Below are 27,527 nucleotides of genomic sequence, written 5' to 3' on the forward strand. Positions count from 1 at the left end.
TGAGAAAATATTTTGATGTGATTTTTTATCATAAGTTCATTTTAAGAAAATTTTGGTTTGATTTACTTTCCAAAAAAAAATTTTAATTTGAAGGTTAATTTTAAAGCAGACAAATTAGTGACTATAAGCTTGCATTACATTCAAATCTCTTTTGTCGTCTAAAAGCCTACCGAATGACTTTTTTAAAAGTCTGAAAGATATGGAGATTATTAAATTAGACTATTTTTAATCGAAACAGTTCATTAATTTATTAATAAGATCTAACGCAACTGACATAGTCTAATGCGGTTTACTGTTTTTACATCTGTCAAATATATATGCTTGCCTTGAGTCTTCTTAATTTTTACTAGTTTCTTTTACTCATTTTGACATTTTGAATAAAGTGTTGATATGAATTAGAAAAGACGTGTTAGCGAATCGCAAGAGTTGACAACAATGAGTGTGTTATTGCAATGCCTCCAGCGATTTCATTATCTTTACATACATATCTTTTTTTTTAATTTTCATGAAAAAGAAAAATCACTCATCACAGAGTTTAAAATGAAAGATAGAGTTCAGATTTGCAAAAAGGTCGAAATGCGTTTGAAAATGAACTGCAGTTAATGAAATGCTTCTATACAAATTTCTTTTTCAACCACAAACAATAATACAATTCACAATTATCACTTACCTTTGCAAATTTTTAAATGCCTGAGGCACTTTATAATTTGTAAGGTGCCTTGCAAGTTAAAGCCAATTTTGTGAAGGTTATATTTGACAGATTGAAATAAAAGTTCAATAACCATTTAACGCCTAGCATAATATAGGAAGTAAACTAATGAAAGAAATTTAATCCATTTGCCCTGCAACTAAATTTTATGTGTGAATTTGAACAACTGTTTTGAAATTAAAGTTTTTTTTCTTGATGGATTTATGCAAAAAACTTGATACAAAATGAGTATTTTTAAGGTAATTTGAACGATGGAAACCACATAATTTTATTTAAAGCATAAAATTATCTTTAATTAAAGTCAATCCCGAATTTTATGACTATTTTTTGGATTGGATAGATAAGAGTTCTTAAAAGAGGTTTGTTGTTCAACTCTTTCGTTTGAAATAAATACTTTAATTGTGTAAATACTAATGATGTCAATTTAAGTCAGAATTTAGTTTCTTAATACTTTTATTTTAATCAAAATTTTCCAAAATCAACAAATTCAATTTACAAACTTAGTGGTGCACACTGATGGTAGCATGATGGGGAACAGCATGGACTGAGTGGACAAGGGGAGCAGCATGGTGGACGGTGTGAACAACAGGAGCAGCATGGTGGACGGAGTGAACAACTGGAGCAGCATGATGGACAGAGTGGACAACTGGAGCAGCAGACAATACTTGAGCAGAGTGGACAACTGGAGCACTGTGGACGACAGAGTGTACAACTGGAGCAGCATGAACAACTGGAGCAGCAACATAGGACTTAACGACTGGAGCCAAGACTGGAGTCACAACCGATTTGCTATGGTACTGTGTTTGACTCTGGTGGGACACTGCACTGGGTGCTGAGTGAACTGATGCTCCAACTACAACATTTTCAACAACTGAGTGAGTGCTGAGATGGCCAGGGGCAGCAATAGCAACAGTGGCAAAAGCAAGGATGGCAATCTAAAAAATACAAACATAAAAATAATAAATATATAACTTCCTTTAAACTATCTCAAAAAAAAATTTAAAACTTACGAATTTGAACATTTTGAAGTTGTTTAGATTTTTTGTTTAAGGTACAAAGTTGCTTGAAAGCGAATTGACAGATAACTGATGCTTATTTCATCCAAAACAGTTACTTTTATACTTCATTTGATCATTGAGCTCAGGCATCATAATGGTTATTTTATGGTTTTCAATTATGTATCTCTGCAACTTCCCATTTGACCATCATATCACTCTCATGCAATCGACTCACTGTCTTTACCAATAACGCCAGCGTCATGTTAGTTTTTAAGTTGTTGTTGAAATCATAAAGTGTCAGTCAAACAATAATTGTGGCACATAACTTGGCTTACCTTGACTGAGGTTTCAACGGATTTTTATAGATAATATAATTTAAAAAAAATAAAAGATATCTATTTTTATCTTTTTTTTCTTGAAGTTATGTTTTGTTTTCGCGTGAAGGACGGATTAGGTTTTGTCAAAATCATATGTAGGATCATTAATATTGCGTAACTGAAATAATTAAAAGTTGTGTTAAATGTCTGTAACAAGGAATATTAGAAATGTCAATGAAATTTTATGTTCGGTTATGTACCAGTACCTTACTCAAAAAGATAACAATTTTTTTTTTAAGGTGCTTATATGAGTGTCGAGTGTTTGAAATGGGTGTGTCTATGAATGGGATTTAAATTTTGATCTTCAAGAAGTGTTGATTGTTGATTATATGGAGGCGGGTATAAATACTGCTGTTGGCATTTGAGTAAGGCATCAGTTGAACTCAGTCAACCTTTTTGTCATCAGGCAGCCAAACACAAAAATCTCAATCCCAATCAAAATGTTCAAATTCGTAAGTCTTATATTATTTTGAAGCTCACTAAAAACTATCATTAAGCATTTTTCTTATTTTTCTTTTAAGGTCGCACTCTTTGCCTTGATCGCTGTTGCTGCTGCCAAACCAGGACATTTGGCTACTCACAGCACAGTTGAATCGGCTCATGTGGGATCAGTTGTTCATTCTGTGCCATCTGCAGTGTCATCACAAACATTTACAAGGGTGCACAATACCGCTGTGGTATCTCCAGTTGTTGCTCCAGTTGTCAAATCGTATGTTGCTGCTCCAGTTGTTCATGCTGCCCCAGCTGTCGTCCATGCTGCTCCAGCTGTAGTTCACTCAGCTCCAGTTGTTCATAGCTCGTCAGTTGTTCAGACTGCTCCAGTTGTTCACTCCGTTCATGCTGTTCACTCTGCTCCAGTTGTCCACTCCGCTCCAGTTGTCCACTCAGTTCATACTGCTCCAGTTGTTCATGCTGTCCACTCAGCTCCACTTGTCCACTCTCTCCATGCTGCTCCCCATGCATACGCTCTACACCATTAAAAAGCAAAATGAATCAAATTGAAAAGTGAAACGAACATTTAAATTAAAATAAATCTCAGCATGTGATAGAAATTCATTGTTTTTTATTTTGAATAAGATAACTCATCAATTTCTGTTAAGCAAACAAATTTTTAAAACACACAATTAACAACCCGAAATTTTCATCCTAATGAAGCAAAGTTTGTAAACAGCTTACATTACACTGTTTTACAAAACAATGTACATTTCTTTTAAAGGGCCAGGTTATAGCTTTGATAGAGTACCTACATCATTTCAATGCACTTTTGAAAAATGTATAATTTATGTTGTATTTTATTATAAAACATCGAGTGTTTTAAAAACATTATGTACTAATAACTTTTCAGAATATCGTATGAAAGAAAATACTTCCGAAATTTCTGCAAGATTTTTCTTAGACGACCTTTAAAATACTCTTTTAAAATCCTTAGAAGTCAATTATTTCTGAAAAACAGTTTAAGACTTAACATTTTATATGTTAACACTTTTCAAATGATTTACCTTTACAAACATAAGCTTGTGTAAATGGTAATACATATTTTTAGTAAATGTTCAGAGCTTTGCATATCCCTAAAGCAGAATCTGGGAGTAAGATTCCCTAACACAAAATTCCATCCTGTGAAGCAGCAATTTTTCTGCGGTTTCTTGGGACAATCAAGTGAAATATCTCGGTATCTTCCTTGATTCTAAATTAACATTCAATCACCATATTTCACAATCACTAAAAAAAATCAAGATAGCAACCAAACTGCTGTTTCCTTTTATTAAGAGGAAGTCTTTACTTTCAGTCGAGAATAAAACGATAATTTGTAAGGTTATATTTCAGGCAATTCTTTTGTTCGGTTGTCCAGTATGGAAAAGCGCAGCTAAAACTCATATAAAAAAACTACAAACTGCTCAAAATAAAGTTTTAAACATGATGCTTAATCTACCCTGGCATCATTCCACCTTAGATCTCCACGTAAAGGCGAATGTCGAATTGATCAAAGATAGAATCATTAAACTAACAACAAAATTCTTTGATCGACTTGATCTTGCTGAGAACAATTTGGTTAGTGAACTTAATAATCAAATTTAAAAATTCTATTTTTTTGAATTTTTTTGTTTTTACCTGTGATATATTTATTTATTTATTTATTTATTTATATGTTAATTTTTGTTTTGCTTATTTATTTTATTTTATTATTATTTATTTAGCTACTTATTTATTTATTTTTTTATTTATTTATTTATTTATTTACTTATTATTTTTGTTCAAATTATTTATTTATTTATTTTATTTTATTCTATTTATTCAATTATTTACAGTTTGTATGTAATTTATAAAATATTTATTCATACTTATTGTTAACAAACTATCATTTATTCATTTATTGGTTCATCTGTTAACCTGATAGATTTCATACCCTTACTAGTAATTAGCTTTATGATTTTATTATATTCTTACATTAAATGGAGGTTTTTATTGTTTTTTCCTCCGGTCAAAATTAAAATTATAATTATGTAAACCTTATTGAAAATTTAGAAAACTTATATACATACTATTTTAGCTGAAAGATACATTGTATCAAATCACTATATTGTAAAATGTGCGGTAAAAACCATTGTAAAATTTAAACAAAATCAATAAACTATCTATCTATCAAATATTTGCAGTTGCTATAGAAAGCCTTGTACTCTGCACATATTAAATAATTTTGAGCTTTTTCATTTTTCACGTAACCCAAAAACAGCACCAAATTCCGGAAAAATAAAAATTTACAACGTACAAACGTATTTTTTCGTCTTGTATCATTATTTTCAGATTTACTGTGTAAGCGGTTTAACAAACACATTTGACCAAATTTTTAATAGACTTGTCATTGTTTGCCCGATTATGAAAAAAGGAGACCATCTTAACTTCACCGACTATAGAGGCATCAGTCTACTTGACATCGCCTACAAAATCTTGTCTGCCGTAATTTGAGAACATCTTAAGCCCATCATCAACAACCTGATAGGTCCTTATCAGTGTGGTTTTAGACCAGGAAACCCAAGAACATCAAATCGACACCCACAATCTTTTCATAGAAATCAAGGCCGCATATGACAGCATCTACAGGGAAAGGCTGTATAGTTTTGGCATCCCTACCAAACTCGTCCATTTGTGCAGGATGACCATTGATAATTAACGCTGCTCCATGAAGGTTGAAAACAACTTATTGTTTAAGAAGATATTTGCATGTAGCAAGTGGTGTTCCTATGTTATGTTTTTGTCTAACATGAGGCAGAAGTGTTCCGTTTTTGGCGAGCTCATCGGCTTTACAATTTCCCGGAATGTCTCTGTGGCCCGGCACCCAAATGAGGTGAATGTTGAACTGTTCCGTCATCTCATTCAGAGATGATCGACAATCGTGGACTGTTTGAGAGTTTGTGGAGACAGACGCGAGCGATTTAAGAGTGGCTTGGCTATCTGAGAAGATTCGTATATCCTTACAAGATATAACGTTTTCTTTGAGCCAGGATAGTGCTTCTTTAATCGCCATCACTTCGGCCTGGAATACACTGCATTGATTGGGAAGTCTGTAGGATAGACTGAGATTCAGTTGTTCTGAAAAGATACCACTTCCAACTCAGTGATCGGTCTTTGAACCGTCAGTTTAGAAGTATACCGAATCGTCTTCCAGGGGTCTCTCTTCTTCCCAGAGGGATCTTGAAGGGATGGACACATGGAAGCATTTACCGAATACCATTTTTGGGGTGGTGTAGTCTAAGCGATCTGGGATAGATCCTACTGGACCTGCTGACCGCTGGACTTTGATGAGCTTATAAATAAATATATGATAAATGAGTATCGGTCTGATTACCAATGTGTATAGCCAGTGGGTTATTTTTGGGGAGAAGCCTCATTTTGATCCTATGGCCTTTTTACAAGTAAAAAGCGTTACAGTAGCCTTTTTGCTCTTTCATCAATATTTGCCTTCCAATTTTGTCTAAAATGAGGCCCAAATATTTCGCTTGGTCGGAAAAGCCTAATGGTATTCCTCTAATCTTGGGTGGGCTAATCTGAGGAATTTTATATCTTCTCGAAAAGAGTATTAATTCCGTTTTGTGTGGGTTGACGTCCAATCTACATTGCTTAGCCCATTTAGTTAGCCTGTTTAGGGCATTTTGTAGGAGTTCCGAGAGAACTTAGGGGTGCTTCCCAGATACGGATATTGCAACGTCGTCAGCATAGGCAATCACCTTGAAACCCTCTGCTTCCAATGATGTAAGTAGGTCGTTTAATACCATGTTCCATAAAAGAGGCTAAAGGACTCCACCTTGGGGAGGGCCTCGATTCACCGATCTGGTGGTAGTAAAACTTCTCATGTTAGAAATTATTGTCCTGTCTTTGAGCATCAGACTTATAAGATAACCGCTTTGATCAAACGAAGGATAATTCTTGCTTTTTCTTTGGACTAAGAAATCAATTGACCAGCGACCAAAGTGCCACTATATAAGGCATCATTCCAGTCGTGCTAAACAGTGCGGAGGAATGGACTACGACAAAAGCGGATGAAAGCACCTTGGGTGGTTTCGAGAGAACAGTTCTTCGCGTGATCTACGATACCGTATACATAGAAGGGGAGTGGATGAGAAGATGGAATGACGAGCTGTACAACAACGTAGCCAAAAGGGTAAAAGTTCAACGACTAAAATGGCTGGGTCACGTAGAGCGCATGGAAACAATTCTCCGGCTCGGAAAGTCTTCGAATCCACTCCCACAGGACAATGCAGTAGAGGAAGACCGCGGATCAGGTGGCACGCACAAGAAGAAAGTAATTTCACCTAACTTGGAGCGCAAAACTTTAGACATCTAACTAAGGACCGAGCTAGATGGAGAATTTTATTATGTGAGGCCCTAGTTCACTCAGGACTGTTACGCCACTTTTAGTAAGTTGTACTTACTAAGTTGTCCACTTTGAGTTTAAGGCCTCATAACTTTTTATTACATATTATGTTTGTTTCAGATTTGTTACCTTCATAAACTCTTTAGTTTCTTAGGTTTGCCACTAAGGTTATTCTATTCCTATTTTGTTACTATAAACGATACTTAACTGATAACATAACATTCCCCTATCTCAGTGTACGTTCATGATACAGTTTGTTATATGCAAGCCATTTTTCCATTTCAATACCGGGATCCGGTCTTAGCCTCATAAACAAGTTTCTCCATTTATCCCGAACGCTAGCCGACACCATCCAATTGTACACCTCTAGGACATGGGTGCCTTGGTCCACATAATCGTTCCAAAGCATTAGAATTGTCTTCCACTCTATCAGCTGCAAAAGACTTTCTGTTCCTCTTCGCTCATGTGAGTTGGCTGTCCAGCTGACCGGAGTCTACCAAGTTTAATTTGTGTCACAATATCTGCTTCGAGATATGTAGATTTCATACAGTTCAAGACTAAAGCGTCTACGGAATCGTGCTTCCTCATATAAGGGGACTTGGTACAGCTCCTTATGTGAGTACTAGCAAAATCAGCAACTGTCCTGCACAGCAGCTGCTTAAAAGGTTTAGTAAGGTATCTGGATTAAAACAGTTTTGAGACTATAGTAGGCTCTGTTGACTTTGAGCAGCCACCCTCATAATACTTCTTATATATTGGTATCGGCTACTACTATTGACCCAAGGATTTTTTAAGGATTGTACCACTTCAAATTAATTCTTCTTGATTGTTTAACCAACTGTTCTTCTTATAGTCGACGCTAGCATGTATTTTTCTTTTCCTTCAATAATGTGCAGTCCCAAATGCCACCTGCTCGATCTGGATGAAAGAATCATTCACAGCTTGCTGGGTTCTTTCGATCATGTCGCTATCGTCTGCGTACGCCAATATATGGCAACTTTACCCTTCTTTGGTATTAATTTCATCCCTGAAAAAGTTGAGCCAATAGGAGGAAGTAACACATTTTATTGGCACTAGTTTCTGAATTTGACTTGCACATTCTTATGAGCTAATTCTTATTATGACACTATATTTAATTTAATTAATAAATAAATTAGTTTCGAATTTGTATGCAATCAGTTTGATTCAAATCTGTTTCTCTTATCTTCTAATCCACGATCGACGCGACGCACCTCAATTTCTTTTTTAGTTTTGTTTCTCTTAATTTTATTCACACCAACATAAGCCACAATAAAAATAAATTAAAATAAAACAATATCCAGATCGATTGATTGTGGAGCAGCAACGGCGTGGAGGTTGGGGCTCTACTATAAAGATTGTATTTTATAAGACTACTCGTACTTATCGATATCCTGTTACCAGTTTTCACTTCTGTAGTCTAGCAAAATCACTCAAGTGAATGACTCACCGGTTTTTTGTGTTGTTTATTTTTTATAAACAATTTTTTTATTAAGTTCAAAAAAGTACCATAACCAACTAAACCATGACCAGCATCAGACAACCCCACCGTCCTTCATTTATATTATGAACATTCGAATGTACCTACCCATAACCTAGGTACGAAAGCACCTTCAAGCAAGTGCCAACTTCGCACTGGTCCACAGTCGAGACAAGATTGTGGAGCGTTTCTGGTTATAATTTGTTCGCACCGCGCCTGGTTTTTGCATAGAATTACATAAAATAAATTCCATAAGTACACCCACCTTTCTCTTGGACCGTGTGTGGATGCCTCCGAAGTTGGCCTATATTTTTAGTCGAAACATAAAAAGATGTTAATTTATTTTGTGAGTGTGCGGTTCATTTCTGTCGAAAATATTGTGTTCCTCTAAAATATCTGTCATTTTGCAGATTTATTCGGTGATGGGACTTCTGTTAGTTGCAACTACTGCCCAGTCAAGTTATCTAGGCAATCTCAAGGTCATTGAACCATTAGATGCTAAAGCTGGAGTAGTTATCGATACAGCACCATCAGTGGTCTATCATCAGAGCTATTCACAATTGAATGGGAAAGTTGTGGTTACTCCATCGAGGGGTTCTGGACGATCTTATAATGCTCCAGCAGTGATACCAGCCGTAAGGGATTTCCAGACTGTTGCTGTGGGACAAAAATATGCAGCACCATCGTATGGACCAGTTTATCGACCTGGCTTATGATGTGATGTTTAAGAGTATTTTAATTAAATAAAAGTGAAGAATAAAGTGTGATCCCATAAAAATAAATAGCCAAGTGAAATTATTACTTAAAGTTGATTTTTAGAAAACCGTAAAGGTGCCGTACTTTGATTGTAGTACCTTCCATATTCAATATTTGTATTTACATTTCAAAGCTAACAGAGTCAAAAGTCTTTAAATCCAGAAACCTTACCAAAACCTCTAAGCTGCTGCTGTACAGGACGATATGGTTCTGCGAAGTACTCACATATGGATTCGGCACCTGTGTGTTTAGTAAAAGACATACCGACTTCTTAGGCGCGTTTGAGATGAGGGTCTCTCGGAATAATGTTGGCTTGTTATGTGAGGAAGGACGATTTCGGACACGCTCCATGAACTGTATGCAATCTTCCTTGAAGCAGATATTGTGACAATAAATTAAGCTTGAAGCTAGCTCGTCATAACGAGGAGGAACCAACTGGAAAGTCATTTGGAGTACACATCTTGGGACATGGATAGGAACCAGCTTTTTTCGTTTTTTATTTGACTTATTTTTCTAAGTCTAAAAATTATATTGCAAAAAATATTTTAATGGATTAAGTTGATAAAGTTTTATGGCGGTTTTTTCCGAAGAAGGTCATAAAACGTACCTATTTTTGTGTGTCAAATGAATAGGGATATCTACATTTATTTGTAAGACCCTTTAAAGTAAAATAAATACAAAAAATCTTATAATTTAGGTATATACTAGCTTTGTTGAATGAGTTCAAATAATTTTTAGTAATGTGTGCTGCCTGCTGATTTCTGAACTACTTTAAATAACCTATGGTGTATGGATTCATAGAGTGCTGTCAGATAATTGATCGAAATTTGGTCCTATGGCTTCAATAACCTCTTTGGTTTCTTGGTATAATCGTTTTCCTTTGTAGATTTTTCTTGAAAGCCATCCCCAAACGTTTTCCATTATAGGTTCACATTTTACACCGGTTTCTAGGCTTTGGTTGTCCGTGGGGTATGTATCGGTGCATTATCTTGTTGAAAAGTCCATCCTTTTCCACTAAATAATTCAGAAAAATGCGGAAAAGCTCGTTCCAGTATTGATTTTTAAGTGATTGCCGTCATTATAGAGCTTTAAAAATTCAGCTCCACTGTCCAGTAATAGGTTTTTGCTTCTATAATAGCGTTACATAACCTCCTTTGCTGTGCCGTTCTCAAGATAGATTCTTCTTTTTTTGATGTCGTATATGGTTTGCTATCTGTATCACCAAGCACCAGTCAATCTACTAACATTTACCCCAGCTTGTGCCTCTTAAATTTGAAGCAGCTCTCCCTTTCCTGAAATTATGTTCCTTTCTTCAATCTTCCTTTCTAGTTTTGTATCTCGGGCCTTAAGGTAGTTGTATACAACATTTGAACTTCCTCTAAATAAGATGGCTATAAAACGGATGGTTTTGCCGAGATACCGGTAAGATCAAATTTGGGCTACTTCTTCCTAGGTTAGATTATTACACCTACCCATACTTTTTGATTCTACAAATCAGCACTCGTATTAAGCTCCCAAACAATCAGAGTATCTTTTTATCTAATTTAAAACACGCTAATAGGTAAATTTAGACCATGTTACACAAAAAAGCAGGTACTTTAAAACTTGTATTTGCATATTTAAAATTTCGTATTGGTGTCATCCAAGCCTCATCGCCTTTTCATCCCAATCTCATTTGGGTCTCATCCAGTTTCGATTTAATCTTTCACCGATATTTTCGATACGGCAGTATTTCGATAACCCATTTTTTCACGAACGTCAAAATACTCAATTTGTTGAAACTTACAGAACCAAAATAGCAAAATGTAGATAGGTAAGGTTAGGTTAACGTGGCTGCGGATTAAAATCCACACACTTAGGCCAAGCGAAACCATTGTGATACCACATGAATCTAGAGAATTACTTCTTACTAGTCGAACCATTTTGAGCTTTTTATAAAGCGAAGAAGATATTTGATATCCTTTTTAGCTAGTTGACTGGGATTATCAAAAGAGTAGTCCCCCAGATGAAGTTTGCGTCTGAGTGAAAGAGCAGGGCAAGAGCAGAGGAGATGAGAGATTGTTTCCTCTCCTTCTTTGTCCATACAGCTCCTACAGAAGTCATTTGAGGCTACACCAAGTCGTATTGCGTGTCTGCCTATAAGACAGTGTCCCGTAAGGACACCTATTAGGGAGCTAATATGAAGTCTGCTTTGAGATAACTCCAGTCCAGTGAAGGCCGTATGAGTTTTGTGGCTGCGCATGTTGGTAAGTTGTGCCAGCTAGAATTTGCTATCGCAAAAGCTGTTTCTTTTAGCATAAGTTTACATGTAGCTTTCGGTATACCTATCTTCTCCCTTTCAGGTGAAATAGGTATGACGGTTCCATTTTTAGCGAGTTAATCGGCTCTACAATTTCCTGTGATGTATCTGTGGCCCGGCACCCAACAGAGATGAATGTTAAATTGCTGCGCCATCTCCATAAAAGACGATTGACAATCGAGGGCCGTTTGAGATGTGGTTGAGACACCGTCAAGGGATTTAAAAGCAGCCTGACTGTCAGAGAAGATGCGGATATCAGAAGTTGATATCACGTTTTCTCTTAGCCAGGAGAGAACCTCTTTGATCTCTAAAATTTCGGCTTGAAAGACGCTACAATGATTAGGGAGGCGGAATGAGATGCTTAGATTAAGCTTTTCTGAGTACACACCACTACCAACTCCCTCATTTGTCTTGGATCCATCTGTATAAAAATGAATACTTTTGTTATCCAGGAGTTTTTTGTCTTCCCATTCATCTCTGGATGGAATGGATACCTAGAAGTTTTTTTCCAAATAGGGGCTTAGGAATAGTATAGTCTATGTACTTTGGTATAGAACCAAAGAGGTTCAAAATTATGGAGTGCCCCACATTGTTGTTGGCCCATTGAGATGAGGCGTCGAATCTTATCGCTGTACTCGCTGCCACTGCTGATGGTGTGGTTCTCAATGCCCCGCTTATGCAGAGACATGCAGTGCGCTGAACTCTGCTGAGTATGTCGCAGTATAGGACTTTCTCCAGTTCAGTCCACCATACTGCAACCCCGTACATAAGTATTGGTCGGATGACCGATGTGTATAGCCAGTAGGTTATGCGAGGTTGAAAACCCCATTTGCTTCCTATAGCTTTCTTGCAAAGGAAAAGAGCTGCTGTAGCTTTTTTAACTCTTTCCTGTTTATTAGATTCCAACTCAGACCAAGGTATTTGGCTTCATTGGTTAAAATTAGTGGTATACCTTTTATTAAAGGAGGTTCAATTACTGGGATCTTGTATTTCCGTGTGAAAAGGACGAGGTCTGTGTTTTAAGGATTAATACTAAGTCCGCAGTGATCAGCCCATCTTGTGAGCATATTGAGGGCATTTTGGAGGAGGTCTCTCAGTGTATTAGGATGTTCCCCTGTGACGGCGATAGCAACATCATCGGCATACGCAACCACTCTGTAGTCTTCCCTCTCAAGGGATATTAGTCCTCCCAAATTAGAGTTGATGATCCTGCTTTTTAGCATTAGATTAATCAACTCACAGATTAAGTATTCGACGTTTAAGGTCGTCATAGCAGAAGTGATAGCGGATGTGTCAACGTTGTTCAAAGTGCCCTCAATATCCAGGAAGGCCACCATAGCATATACCTTTCTCTCTATTGAGTATTCGATAGTTCTTAGAGTGTGCAAGGCTGTTTCTACCGATTTCCCTTTGCAGTAAGCATGCTGAGACAGTCTTTTCTCAATTTTGCTACGTATATGGATATCGATCAATCGTTCCAGAGTTTTGAGAATAAACGATGATAGGCTAATAGGTCTTAGGTCTTTAGGGTTGACATGCGAGCATTTGCCCGCCTTGGGAATGAAAACTACCTTTACATCTCTCCATCGCTAAGGTATATAAACCAGATTTATACAACTTTTGAAGATCATCTCAATGATGGGCGAAGTTATATCAAATGAATTTGATCTGGACCTGGAGATTCGTAAGGTTTGAAACTATTCAAAGCCCATGTCAATTTTTCTTTTGTAACCAGACCTTGAGGAAAAATTAAGTTAATACCCGACCCAGGACTGTTTGTTGTATTAACGGATTGGGAGCTATCCGGGACGTGGGTGTCTAATAGCAGGTTTAGCGTTTCTACGCAAGAGTTAGCCCATCTGAGTTTTTAAGACAACTAGGTATGGTTGGATTTGCCGAGAGAATTTTCATTATCCTTGATGCCTCCGAGGATTTTTCTATGAAGTTACAGAAGGATCTCCATGAGGATCTTTTGGCTATTTTCAATTCTAGTTTATACTTTTTGAGGGATTCTTTATAGGAGTCCCAATCTTGGGGATGTCTAGTCTTTTTTGCTTGATTGAAAAGCCTTCTACAAACTTTCCTGAGTATATCTAGTTCAGCAGCCCACCAATACGGTTTCTTCTTTCCCCGCACTGTAGTGAGGGGGCAGGCATTTTCCATGGCTTTATTGAGGGCTGCTGTAAGCTCATCGACCTTTTGATCGAGTTCAAGAGCGCAGAAGGGCGGATCCGAAAGTTCTGGTTTAATCAGATTTTTCAGAGTTGCCCTATATTTTGACCAATCTGTTTTCCTATAATTCCGGAGTTGGATCGGTTTTGGGGTCCCTTCAATAAGTGTGAATTAGATGTATCTATGATCGGAGAACGAGATCTCTTTTGATACTCTCCAATTCAATATTTTATTTGAGAGATTAAACGAGACAAGAGTCAAATCTAAAACATCTTGTCGATAAAAGGTGATAGATTGTATTTTCAAAGAAAGTTTTAAATAAACTCGTATTTGTAAGTTCTAATTTCTTAGTTCATCAAGTATATGCACCACTAACTTTCGACGTCAATGTTTTCTATTTTTTTTAATCAACTGAGAAATAACAGTTTCACCAAAGTGAGAGTTTTGAAGTTTATACGAATATAAAAGATCAAAAATAAAGGGTGATTTTTTTGAGGTTAGGACAGATCACGCGGGATTTCAGACATGGTGTCAAACAGAAAGATGCTCAGTATGCTTTGACATTTCATCATGAATAGACTTACTAACGAGCAACCCTTGCAAATCATTGAATTTTATTACCAAAATCAGTGTTCGGTTCGAAATGTGTTTCGCGCTTTACGTCCGATTTATGGTCTACATAATCGACCAAGTGAGCAAACAATTAATGCGATTGTGACCAAGTTTCGCACTCAGTTTACTTTATTGGACATTAAACCAACCACACGAATGCGTACAGTGCGTACAGAAGAGAATATTGCGTCTGTTTCTGAGAGTGTTGCTGAAGACCGTAAAATGTCGATTCGTCGCCGTTCGCTGCAATTGGGTTTGTGTTATTCGACCACATGGAAGATTTTACGCAAAGATCTTGGTGTAAAACCGTATAAAATACAGCTCGTGCAAGAACTGAAGCCGAACGATCTGCCACAACGTCGAATTTTCAGTGAATGGGCCCTAGCAAAGTTGGCAGAAAATCCGCTTTTTTATCGACAAATTTTGTTCAGCGATGAGGCTCATTTCTGGTTGAATGGCTACGTAAATAAGCAAAATTGCCGCATTTGGAGTGAAGAACAACCAGAAGCCGTTCAAGAACTGCCCATGCATCCCGAAAAATGCACTGTTTGGTGTGGTTTGTACGCTGGTGGAATCATTGGACCGTATTTTTTCAAAGATGCTGTTGGACGCAACGTTACGGTGAATGGCGATCGCTATCGTTCAATGCTAACAAACTTTTTGTTGCCAAAAATGGAAGAACTGAACTTGGTTGACATGTGGTTTCAACAAGATGGCGCTACATGCCACACAGCTCGCGATTCTATGGCCATTTTGAGGGAAAACTTCGGAGAACAATTCATCTCAAGGAATGGACCGGTAAGTTGGCCACCAAGATCATGCGGTCAACATTTAAATGAAATTATCTTCAAAAAGTAAATGTCATAGACCAATCTAACGTTTCAAATAAAGAATTGATGAGATTTTGCAAATTTTATGCGTTTTTTTTTTTAAAGTTCTCAAGCTCTTAAAAAATCACCGTTTATTAGTTTGTAAAAAACACGTATTTATAATTCAAACCTAAAATTGCTGAGAGAATTTTTGTTATTGTCACTTTTATTTCATTCATTTCGAATCGAAGGAAAATGGCAGATCAAGCGTTCTCTTTTTCTATTTGACGTTTTAAGCTGTCATTTACTATTTTTTCACACATAACGAGATAAATTGCAACATACATATGTATATCCGAACCAACCCAACCGTTATTATTTCCTGAAACTCGACATTTTGAAAACTTGCACTTTGAATGCAAAATTCACCATTTTTTTGTTTTTGAATATTTGACATTTTTTTCTCACAACACTGTTAATTAAAGAAAAACATTTTCATTCAATTCTATACTCTAACTGTTTATTGAGGTACTTTTTCATGGTCTTTGGTCTTTCTTAAAAATTACTAGTTGCTCCTTGAATAAACGAAGGAATCAATCCGATTTTATTCCTTTTAGCCAAAATCGATCCTTGAAATAATTTCCTTATTCCTCTAAATGGTTTCCTGAACAAATATCTTTTGAGCTCATTTTGGATTGGTGAAGTGGTTCCTGCAACAACAACTGTTGGTTGTTGTCTCCTAACTTGACCATCATCATAGTTTTCTTGTTCTGTCGATGATGATGACGATGACGATGTCGAAGCACTGCCATGTTGATGTTCACTTTGGTATGTTTCAGAAGTTGATGATGGAGTCCCAGTTGCTATTGTTGGTTTTCCAGTTGTCGGAGAATGGGAATGAACTGGAATAAATCCATCTGGAATAAGTGGAGCATAATAAACTGGGACACGATATTCAGGACGACGAATGGAGGGGTATGTTTCGTATCTTGGGTAATAGGGTTCCCTTTGAGCATAGTTCAAATTATAACGTCGGGGTGTGGCAGGTGGTTGAGCGTAGAGAATGTCTTCATAGTCATCATAGATACCAGCAGCAGCTGCAACTCGGGACCGTGATGGAGGAGGACCATAGACTGGAGCTGGACGATTTACATTCTGAGAGTATGTTGGTCGAGCATTACTTTCTCCATCGGATGAGTCTTGTGGAAAGTTGTTGCGTCGAGGAGGATCAGGAGGACCATATGATGTATGGGGAGTATAGTCATCTGAATCATAATCTGAAGGTCTTTGGTAAATATCCTGATGATGAGAATGACGCCCTGAAGCTCCATTATTTCCGTGATCACAATCTTTTATGGCTTGTGCTAAAGTCACTCCAAATATCACGGATAAAAGTATCTAAAAGATAAAAAAAAACTTAGATATGAAATTTTGGTAATTCGTTGTTTGTCTTACCAAGATGTTCATGTTGCTGTCAATTCAAATTCAAACCTACAACTGATGTAATTAAAGATGCTATAAGCCCACTTTTATACTCAATACAAAAAGATGACATTTTTTATTTTGTTATTTTACTATTCTTGACCCCTTAGACATGGGTTCAAGCTTTATCGGTATCATAGCCAAGTAAGTGCATAAGATGATGTTTGTACAGTGCGCACATTGAGTTACATAGTGTCGTGACATTAGTTTGAAATTTTGGGATGGAGAATTTGGAACACATTTAAGTACCTACCTTGGAGTGACATTGAAAAATAGCAAAGGTGATTAATTCTGTAATATTATTAGCAAATATTTATATTGTAAAAATCCAAAAAATGACAAAAACAGCTACGATATTAAAAGTCTAAGGATTTGATGTTGCTTTCCATTTATTTAAATTTATTACACAATCGAAGGATTACAGTGAAGCATTGTTTTGATAAATTTTAGTAATAATTCAAGTAAATGATCCTTTCGAGATTTTGGTTTTGAGGGGAGTTGTAAGGTTTCTCTTCATTTTGATTCATGTTTTCGCGAATTGAATCAGTTATTGGAATGTTTCTAATAATTGTTGCAGGAGCAACAATGTCTCTGATTATATTTGCATGGTTGTGAACGACAGTTTGACTTTGATGAGAGACTGATGTTGGAATACGTTGAATCAAATGTCCTAGCCTGACAAAAGTTGGTGTAAAAATAGTTTTATTTTCTTTTGGCTGGAGTCCTTGCTGGGATAGAGCTGCTCCAAGGACAGTAGCAATCAAAATTATCTAAAGTAAAAAATAAAGAATGGGTTAATTTTAAAAGAAGAATTTGCATTTTCTTCAAATTTATATTACAATTTTAAACATTTTAAATATTGAAGCAAATTCAATCGACTGCACTGTTTTTAATTCAGAAAATACTGATGATTGATTGAAGGAGTTTATTGGTTTTATATCAAAAAATATTCCCTCGTGAAGACAATCACTTATTTTAAGTTGGGCATTCTTAAATCGTGATCAGTATGAAACTGCTCTAATTTTATTGGATAGAAATACGACCCTTTTGAAGCTTCAAACTGTACTTGGCATCATATTCCAAGATTTTAATTTAAAAAGATCAATACAAGCATTCTTTAAAATAACTACGCATGGTATTAAATTAAGTGATTAATATCAATTCAATTAAGAGGGTGTGTCACTTAAAGTGTTAAGTTAAAGGTAGTCTGTTTAAGAAGTGAACGAAATTTGATCATGCGCTCGAATTGAGAGTTTTAAATATTGGTTATATAACCAAAGCTTATAGAAGTAAAAGGAAAATCACTTTTCAGAGCTGTAAGTGAATAGTTTTAAGTAAATTATTCCACTGGTGTTCGCTCGAATAACATTATATGCTTGAAATCACAGATGGTTTCATTTGTTCACAATCCAGATATCATGATTTTTAAACTCAGTATTCTTGCATATGTTTAATTCTTTTACAAACCGTACAATTATTGATGGCAATTGACCAACAATCTTCATTTTGGCTGAAATCATTTTTAAAAAATCTGTTTCAAAAATAAGACACATGAAGATGTGAAGATATTTTAAAGTATGTTTTCGAATTATTAACAAATTTATATTTTTATTAACAGTTTAAGTGTTTAAACTAATGTTTATTAACAGCTCATTCCTAATAGCAAGTTTTTACTTGCGACATATAGAAACTCAGAGATTGAAGTTACCTACAGTTCATATGCCGAATCCGAAAAGCTAATTTGAGAAAACACTTTTCATGACAGGAATTACACTTAGAGGATTTGTCAATTCCTCGCATGAGGCAGTACCCGTGAAAAATAGTAAAGTGGCACAGACAGGGATTGGCACCAAGACCCTTTGCATGACAGTCCTACGCACTAACCATCACGCAACGGGTACTACATATAACGAGTATTGCATTCATACAAAAATGGAACTAAAGATTTTAATCCAACATGACATGACCAGTCAAAAAAAGTGGGTCCCTCGATTCCGTAAGCCTGTCTGTCTGTCCTCGCGTCTACAACCCAAACTATTAGACCGTTTTATTTCAAATTTGGAAATTAAGGTTTTCAGCCGATTTCCGTTAATTGTATTTTCAGTTTTTTTAAGACTAAAAATAACACATTTTTTGGTTCAAAATCGAAAATACGAATTTTCTCAGAAACGAACCGATAAGTTTTTATTACATTTTCTCTTTAATGTTTTTCTTAAGTTGGCTTCTAACAATAAAAAAATGTATTTGTATTGTTCCAGAAGAGTACCGCTTAATTTTTGGAATAAGAATTTGGTAGATTTTTTTGACAAATCAAATAGCATTCAAATTTTTGAAAACAAACTATTTTGCAGGTGAATTTTAAAATCTATAAAGGGCTTCCCACACTGATAACTTCCCATCAATTCCCGTCAGTCGATTTGTCTTGCTTAAAACTATAACAGAATGTTTACAAGAATAAAACGTGTTTGATAAATAGTTCGAAGTCAATACCTTCATTTATTCATGAGATATCAAGAATCGAACATCAATTTTTAACATTTTCGGGTACTAATTTGTGTGGATTTTAATTTTTATGAAAGCAACTGGCTGTCAGATTTTTATATAAATTACTTAATGTCGAACACAATATTTTCTTTAAGATGAAATTAGTTGAAAGCCAATATCTTACATTTTTGAGAGATAGTTGAGTTAGTTATTTTTTAACCACTTTTAGTAATGTTTTTTTTAGATATATTTCTTAAAATTTAGACTCTAGGACCTTAAAACGTCGAAAAATGTCAACATTTTCTATTAAAATAATAAAAAGAGGCTGGGATGTGACCCACACTGATAACTTCCCATCCCGTCTGTCGATTTGTCTTGCTTACAAATTTGAAGGTTTTCCTGTTGAGTTCAAAAAGTTGTCAGTTGAATTATTTTTAAAAATTTTAAAATTATCAATAATATTTTTCATATAAAGAAATAGTTTAGTTTGAAAATCTAGTTTTGTTAAATAGATTTTTAGTCGAAAACAAATTTTTAACAACTTTTGTTAAATTTTTGTAACGTTTTTAGTTTTTTTAAGAAAACTGTTAATTCGATTTTTGTCAAAATATTTCTTAAATGTTTACGAATTGGATGAATGAAATAAATTTGAGACATATCAAAAACCGAACATCAATTTTTACGAAATTTGCGTACTATTTTTGGTGGATTTTATTTTTCATGAAAATCCGGGCTGTTGGATTTTTATAAAAAAAACAACTACTGAATATCAAAAACAATATTTTCTGTTAAATAAAAAGTTTGAAGACAAAGTTTTATATTTTTGAAAAGCCATTTTAGTCGAAAGTAAATTTTTACTGTGTTTTAGTTTGTTTTTTTGTTAGGTTTTTATTTTTTTGTAAAAAACTGTCCATTCGATTTTTCAAAAATTTTTTCAGAATTTTGAAAACAATATTTCTTAAAAGTGAAAATTAGTTAGAAGCCATTATCTCAAAGTTTTGTAAAGATATTTGAATTGAAAATCAATTTTTACAAACTTTTGAAGCCATAATTTCAAGTTTTTGAAAAGATATTTGAGTCGAAACTTAATTCTTACCGACTTTGAGTAACATTTTTTTTTGGTTTTTATTATAAAAAAATGTCGATTTAATTTTTCTAAAAATTTTACCAAATATTAAAAACCTTATTTTATGTTGCACAAAAGTGTTTTGGTGATAAAATAATTTTGTATTCGTAAAATGTTTTTTTTTTCCAAAAATATATGGGTTTGGTATCACATTACAATATATAATTTACAATTTAATTCAAGTCTCTAGCGTCATTGGTCTGTGAGCTATTTAGGGTTAATCAAAATGTTCACCTTTTTTTAAACTGCTATGGTAAAAAAAAACCGCCCACACAATTTTCTTGAGAGCCCTTTCTGCATCTTTCTGCCTTTTTATCTGTATAACACAATTTATTTGAAGTCGATACCTCTACTTATTCTTGAGCTATGGACAACGAAAAAAACGTCGCGAACGTACGGACGTACAAACAAACGTACACACGCAGGCACAGACACCTTTTTAAAAATCTTTTATTTCGACTCTAAGTACCTTGGAACGTCGAGAAATTCCGAATTTTATTTCCAATTTGACAAATCGGACCCATTACAATAGCTATGGGAAGTTAAAAAGAATTAACAAAAAATAGTACGCAAGTTTGGTAAAAATTGATGTTCGCTTCTTAAGATATATCTCGTGAAAAATAAAAAATATTAACTTCAAATTAATTTTATAAATCCAATTTGTAACATTGGTAAAAATTATTTTTCGACTAAAAATCTCCTTTCAAAATAAATTTTGAAATAAAACTTTTTTATCTTATGCAAAATATTGTCGGTAATTTTAAAATTTGTAAGAATAATTCAACTGACAATTTTTTTAAAAAAGCACGAAAACCTGCAAACTTTTAAGCAAGACAATTCCACAGACGGGATGAGATGTGTGGGTCGCATTCCAGCCTCTTTTTTTATATTTTTACCGTGCTATCTGTCAATTTTTAAATGCAAATTGTGTTTTTCCAATATGATATAAAGAGTGGGTAAATTTAAAGGCCGAGATTTTGAACGTGAACCACACCAAAATGTCAAATTTATTTCTGCATTTCATTTCTAATTTCTCACTTTCAGACTAATTCAATTTGAACCATTGATTTGTTTGTCAACTTAATCGTCCAAATGTGCTTACAATAAGAAAAAGTGAAAAATGGCAACAGTGGGTGATCAATTTCCGAAGATAATCATTTTTAGTTTGCACCTCATTTCAAAAATCATTGCACCCACAAAAAGTGACTGTTTGGTGCGGTTTATGGGCTGGCGTCATCATCAGACCTTATTTTTTCCAAAATAAGGTTGATCAGGCAGTGACTGTGATTGGGGTCCGTTATACAAAAATGAAAACTGACTTTTTATGGCCAGAATTGGAAGATGAGGATATGGATATGTTGGATATGTCAATTGGCCGCCAAGATCATGCGAATTGACTAAGTTCTACTTCTTTCTTTGGAGTATTTTGAAAGAAAAGATGTACGTCGATAAGCCCGCAACAATTTAAGAGCTAAGGTATGATAATACGGTACATTAACGATATTGATGATGCCTCAGTGTCGTCGACATTTTTAACCATCGCATGAAGGTGTACTTTGGCCGATAATTGTTTTCTAAATAATTTGTGTTTTATTCAAAATCAACATCTTACTTACTTTACTTAAGGTGGCGCTACAGTCCGGGGCAGACCTGGGCCTCAACCAACAAGCGTCTCCAGCCAGCTCGGTCCCTAGCTAGCTGTCTCCAGTTTCGCACGCCAAGTTGGTTGAGGTCCTCTCCCACCTGGGTGCGCCACCTGAGTCGCGGTCTTCCTCTACTGCGCCGTCCCTCGAGATTGGATTCGAAGACCTTCCGGGCTGGAGCGTTGATGTCCATCCGCTCTACATGACCTAGCCATCTAAGCCGTTGGACTTTGATTCTGCTAACTAGGTCAGTGTCGCTGTACAGCCCGTACAGCTCGTCGTTATATCTTCTCCTCCATTCTCCATCTATGCGTACGGGACCAAAAATCGCCCGAAGAATTTTTCTCTCGAAGCATCCTAAGACGCTCTCATCTTTCTTTGACAGGGTCCAGGCCTCAGCGCCATAAATGAGAACCGGGATGATGAGTGTCTTATAGATGGTGATTTTACATGCTCGAGAGAGGACTTTACTTCTCAATTGCCTTCTAAGTCCAAAGAAGCAGCGATTTGCAAGAGTTATTCTTCGTTTGATTTCAGCGCTGTTGTCGTTGACTGCATTAATAGCGGCGCCTAGGTAGACAAAGTCCTTAACTACCTCAAAGTTATAGCTGTCCATGGTGACGTTTTGTCCAAGACGTCGTCGTTCAGTGTCCTTTTTTGATGACAGCATATACTTGGTCTTGCCCTCATTGACCACTAAACCCATCTTCTTCGCTTCCGTCGCAATGCTCAAAAACGCTCCACTGACATCACGATTTGATCTTCCAATTATGTCAATATCATCTGCGTATCCGAGTAATTGGATGGATCTTTGGAAGATTGTGCCTCTAGTGTTGACGGTTGAGTTTTGCACAATTCTTTCCAGAACGATGTTGAAGAAGTCGCATGACAGTGCATCGCCTTGTCTAAAACCTTTTTTGACATCAAATGCATCGGTAAGATCTTTTCCGACCTTGATAGAGCAGCGTGCATTCTAGATCGTCATTCTGCACAAACGGATAAGTTTGACAGGGATGCCAAAACTAGACATTGCTCGGTAGAGCTCTTCCCTATAGATGCTGTCATACGAGGCTTTAAAATCAATAAAGAGATGGTGGGTATCGATTTGAAGCTCCTGGGTTTTTTCCAAGATCTGCCGTAGTGTGAATATTTGGTCGATAGTGGACTTTCCTGGTCTGAAGCCACACTGATAAGGACCAATCAGGTTGTTGACGAATGGCTTCAGACGTTCACATAATACGGCAGAGAGGATCTTATACGCAATGTTAAGGAGACTGATGCCTCTGTAGTTGGCGCAGTTTAGAGGGTCTCCTTTCTTATGTATCGGGCACACTATGCTGAGATTCCACTCATCGGGCATGCTTTCTTCCGACCAAATTTTGCAGATGAGTTGGTGCATGCTCCCTACCAAGTCATCGCCTGCTGCTTTGAATAGTTCGGCGGTGATGCCGTCAGCTCCAGTAGCTTTGTTTGACTTAAGTTTAGATATAGCTATCTTCACTTCGTCAAGGTCGGGTAGGCGGAATTGTTGATCTGCGTCGCCGAAGTTGAGTCCCTTACAGCGGAATTCGGTTCGTCGTCGACGTTATATAATTTAGAGAAGTGATCTTTCCATATTCTCAGCATCGACTGTGGTTCTACTACGATGTTCCCTTGATCGTCTTTACAGGCTTCGGTTCGTGGCTGGTACCCTTGGGAGGTTTTTTTTACCTTTTGGTAAAATTTACGAACCTCATTCCTGTTGTGACATCCCTCTATCTCCTCGATCGCGCGCTTCTCATGCTCTCTTTTTTTCCGTCTAAGAAGCCGGTGTTCCTCTCTCCTCTTCTGCTCGTAGAGCTCGCGAGCAGCTCTAGTCCTTTTGTGCAGCGCCGTTTTGTATGCCTCTTGTTTCGCTGCGTGCGCTTGCCGGCATTCGTCGTCAAACCAGGGGTTTCGCTGTGGTGGCCGTGTGAAACCTAGCACTTCAGAGGCGGCATCTCTGATGGCTGCAAGGCAATGTTGCCACTGGTTTTCAATGCTTAATGCAGGAAGCATAGGACTCCTTAGGAGGTTACTAGAGACTCGATCGGAAAAGGACATGGCAGTCTCTTGCGATTGTAGCCGTCTAACGTCGAATCTTCTCACAGTACTTCCTTGTTTTGGCTTGGATCGGGATATCCGTAGCCGTACCTTGGCTACAACGAGGTAGTGGTCCGAGTCAATGTTGGCCTCTCGGAATGTTCGGATATCCTGGATACTGGAGAAGTGTCGTGCGTCGATCGCAATGTGGTCAATCTGGTTGACGGTTGATTGATCAGGAGATTTCCATGTCCCCTTGTGGATATTAAGATGCGTGAACTGCGTACTAGCTACCAGAACGTCTCGCCCCGCAGCGAAATCGACCAGCCTGAATCCGTTGTCGGAGGTGGTGTCGTGCAGGCTGTATCTCCCGATTATGCCACCAAAGATGTCTTCTCTTCCTAGCTTGGCATTAAAATCTCCTAAGACAATTTTAATGTCATAGCCAGGGCACTGCTCATATGTCTTGTCCAAGAGCTCGAAGAACATATGTTTGGTGTCTTCATCTTTCTCCTCTGTTGGGGCATGCGCGCATATTAGGCTTATGTTGGCGAATTTAGCCTTGATGCGGATTGTCGTGATGCGCTCGCTCACACTGTTGAAACTCAAGACTTTTTGCCTGAGCCTAGTTCCAACAACAAATCCACACCCAAATAGACGCTGTCTTTGTTCTCGGTAGCAGTCGCCGTAGTAAATATCGCAGTCTTTTAGTTTGCGTTTACCCGGTCCATCCCATCGCACTTCTTGGATGGCTGTAATATCTGCCTTGCAGCAGTTTAGGGCTTCCGCTAATTGTTCGGCTGCACGTGGTCTGTTAAGGGACCTAACATTCCACGTACATATCCGAAGTTCGTTGTCCTTATTTCGTTTGCGTGGGTTGTCAACAGTGAATCCGTCCGTATCCGAGGCTTGTTGTTGCTTCGAAACTATGATGTTTTTACGTGGCCAGGAAGTCACCCCGACGGCACAACCCCCAACCTGGAGGGCCAGATCCTTAGTATAACTCCAAGGAAGGGGAGCCGGATGAACCGCTCCTTATAGGCCTGGGCTCCGAATAAGGTGCTCCCTATAAGGTGTTCACTAAGTAGTTCGACCTTACTGGAACTGTAGACGCCACCGTTGATTCTATCTCGAGAATTCGTCCGCTGCCGCCTGGATAAGGAGAGGTGCCTTAGTGGAAACACCTCTCCCCCCTCTCTCGTTTGCTGCCCCCAACAACTTTCCACTGGGGTTGGAACCCAATCTCCAGTTGAGGTACTAGGAACCCGATGTTCACCGCGGGGAGGTGAGAGTAGGAGTTGATAGACAGAGGTGGGTTTTGAGAAAAACCTGTGGACGCTTGTGTCCTCTTGAATGCACATGTCTACCATTTGAACATCAAAATCAACATCTGCATTTACATAAATTTGGCACATTTTTAACTCATGTCGTTATTGACAACTTTTTTTTTAAAACAAATAACTTATTTAGTTATTTTGAATTTACTGTACATAACCCCACCTGAAAATAAGATGTCTTTTATGAGTTAAATTTTCTTCAAAGTAAAAGTCTAACTTCCCCGACCGTCAATGAAGAAAAGTAAAAACAAAATGGAGCAATAATCATTCAAAATTCATTTGTTTTCCTGTCTGGAACTTGAAAAGCAATATCATAAAAAAAATCTTATCGTTTCGAGTCTGAAATTGAATTCAAAATAAATTTCTCTGCGTTTTGGAACAATCATTGTAGGTATAAGACAAATTGAAAAACATCCAATTGACAAGCTGTCAAAAAACTGTCTTCTAATTACGACATTTGTTTTAAAAGACTGGAAAAGTAGCCAAGAATAATGTGCCTTTAGTTAAATTAATTTTTGTCAAAATATGACCTGATCACATTTTCCATCCATATTGTTTACTTATTAAAATTATTTTAATTTATAGTATGTTCTGTACGAAGAACTGATATTAAGAGTTACTGAAGTTAAATACCAAGCTTAGAGCTATAAAGACATCTTATAAAATTATTCGTTCTTTTTGTGTAAATTGAGTCCTTTATGCCCTCGAACGTGCCCAATTTATTTTCTTGACTGTCAAATGTTAGATCACTCTATTTCACGCCTTCTTTACTGTAAGAAGCAGATTAAGAAGTGGAACTATGTGAACGAGAAAGTATGATGACGTGTCAAAATATTTTAAATGAAATGAGACTAATTTGAACACCGCCTTTAGAAAAAGTTTTTAATAAAATTTGATATATCATGTGCGGTTTCAATTGAGTTATCAATGTTAATAATGTATCTCATGTTGAACGACCTCAATTATCGAAACACTTATCTTCGTTAAGAAATAAACGGTTTTTCAATAAGTTTATCTTTTCCTAAAACCTCTTCCCTTCACTCGAACTTCATTTCGTTGATTAAAAGAAACAAATATGTTTTTATTAAATCATTATCACACACTCAATCTCATTTATTTGTTTGTTTAAATCAATTACAAAGGCGCGAGCTTATTATTTAATATTACAAAATATATAAATTTAAGCGTTTAAAATTATTTTTTCTTTAAACACAAAACAGAAGAGTAAATAAACAGATTGAATTATAAGTAAGCCATCATCAAAATTCATTTATGTAAAAAGAAGAAGAATATTTATAGGTTCGAGTCAATGATGCAGAAAAAGTCTTTGAAGAAAATTCTATATATTTATAGATTCGGTCCTAGGTCCTAGGTTTGGGCCTTTGGCGATTCATCGTTATCAAAATCAATGCTGAATGAGTTTAATAACCGGTGCATGTGCAGCATAAACCAACGGAGTGTGATAGGCCCGCACCACTTGTGAGGTGATTGTCCGAATAGCTGGAGCAACAATTGGCGTAATAATCTCGGCATGCTTATGGACCACGGTCTGGCTTTGGTGTGACACTGCTGTGGGAATCTTCTGAACTAACTCACCCACCTTGGTGACAGTGGGTTGATGGATGCGAATGGTCTCGGGAGCAAGGACCGTTCTCAGCCCAGGACTGGTAGTTATTCTAATTGGCAGAGAAATTGTCTCAGGTGGCAGGATTTGATGTTGAATTGATGCCGATCCCAATGAGGAGGCTCCCAAAGCCGAAGCCGATAGCAAATTGAATTCGTCTTCTGACAAGGGTTCGATCGCTGGCGATGGCTCGGGGGTAGTAGTGGATATCTCACTTGGTGTTGGAGCTGATTGTGTTGGAACTGGAGTCTCTCGTGTTGACGCTGGAGGCTCAGCTGATTCCTCCGACGAAGAGGATGATGTAATTCCAGCTGATGGCTGCTCTGGCTGAGGCAACGAAGGGAGCGAAATTGTTTCCTCCGGTGGCAGAGATGACAGCAGCTGATATGAGGGACTTGCAGCAACTACCATCAGCACTGATGAAACGACGAGCTGTGAATAGAAGAGACAGAAGGAAGAAACTCGTATATCCGCACAAATAATCCACCAAGATCTAAGTTCTAAGTTTACCAATTTGAACATTTTCCAGTGGATTTTTAAGTCTTTTAATTCCTCAGAGCTTTGATTTACTCGATTGATGTTCTAGTTAAGTTCTTCAAAACTAAATAGATGTACCCTGTGTGATAAATCCAATGCAAGATTCAGTGCGTTACTGATGCCTAACTTCTGT

General features: G+C 36.8%; 3 protein-coding genes and 1 long non-coding RNA gene across 4 annotated transcripts; 2 read left to right on the plus strand and 2 right to left on the minus strand.

Moving 5' to 3' along the window:
- Positions 1 to 1,144: 1,144 nt before the first annotated feature.
- On the minus strand, positions 1,145 to 27,527 carry LOC129945230 (uncharacterized). Its single transcript, XM_056054891.1, has 8 exons — positions 27,368 to 27,527; positions 26,646 to 27,289; positions 16,556 to 16,571; positions 15,667 to 16,498; positions 2,861 to 3,052; positions 2,043 to 2,047; positions 1,720 to 1,731; positions 1,145 to 1,644 (listed from the first exon to the last, which is right to left on the minus strand). The coding sequence occupies exons 1-8, from the start codon at positions 27,377 to 27,379 to the stop codon at positions 1,210 to 1,212; spliced, it is 2,148 nt and encodes a 715-aa protein (XP_055910866.1). The 5' UTR covers positions 27,380 to 27,527; the 3' UTR covers positions 1,145 to 1,209.
- LOC129947371 (A-kinase anchor protein 14-like) lies at positions 2,400 to 3,136 on the plus strand. The gene is made up of 2 exons (XM_056057908.1): positions 2,400 to 2,536; positions 2,606 to 3,136. The coding sequence occupies exons 1-2, from the start codon at positions 2,525 to 2,527 to the stop codon at positions 3,062 to 3,064; spliced, it is 471 nt and encodes a 156-aa protein (XP_055913883.1). The 5' UTR covers positions 2,400 to 2,524; the 3' UTR covers positions 3,065 to 3,136.
- On the plus strand, positions 8,574 to 9,234 carry LOC129947379 (uncharacterized). The gene is made up of 2 exons (XM_056057916.1): positions 8,574 to 8,798; positions 8,863 to 9,234. The coding sequence occupies exons 1-2, from the start codon at positions 8,784 to 8,786 to the stop codon at positions 9,166 to 9,168; spliced, it is 321 nt and encodes a 106-aa protein (XP_055913891.1). The 5' UTR covers positions 8,574 to 8,783; the 3' UTR covers positions 9,169 to 9,234.
- LOC129947381 (uncharacterized) lies at positions 16,954 to 17,506 on the minus strand. Its single transcript, XR_008781707.1, has 2 exons — positions 17,422 to 17,506; positions 16,954 to 17,352 (listed from the first exon to the last, which is right to left on the minus strand). It is a non-coding gene; the product is annotated as an uncharacterized LOC129947381 (long non-coding RNA).

The sequence above is a fragment of the Eupeodes corollae genome, chromosome 2, assembly GCF_945859685.1.
Source record: "Eupeodes corollae chromosome 2, idEupCoro1.1, whole genome shotgun sequence".
Classification (NCBI taxonomy): domain Eukaryota; kingdom Metazoa; phylum Arthropoda; class Insecta; order Diptera; family Syrphidae; genus Eupeodes; species Eupeodes corollae.

Coding starts and splice junctions, on each gene's coding strand:
- LOC129945230 (XM_056054891.1), bottom strand. Junction 3,053..15,666: donor GTTTATTCAAGGAGCAACTA/GTAATTTTTAAG, acceptor TTAATGGTGTAG/AGCGTATGCATGGGGAGCAG.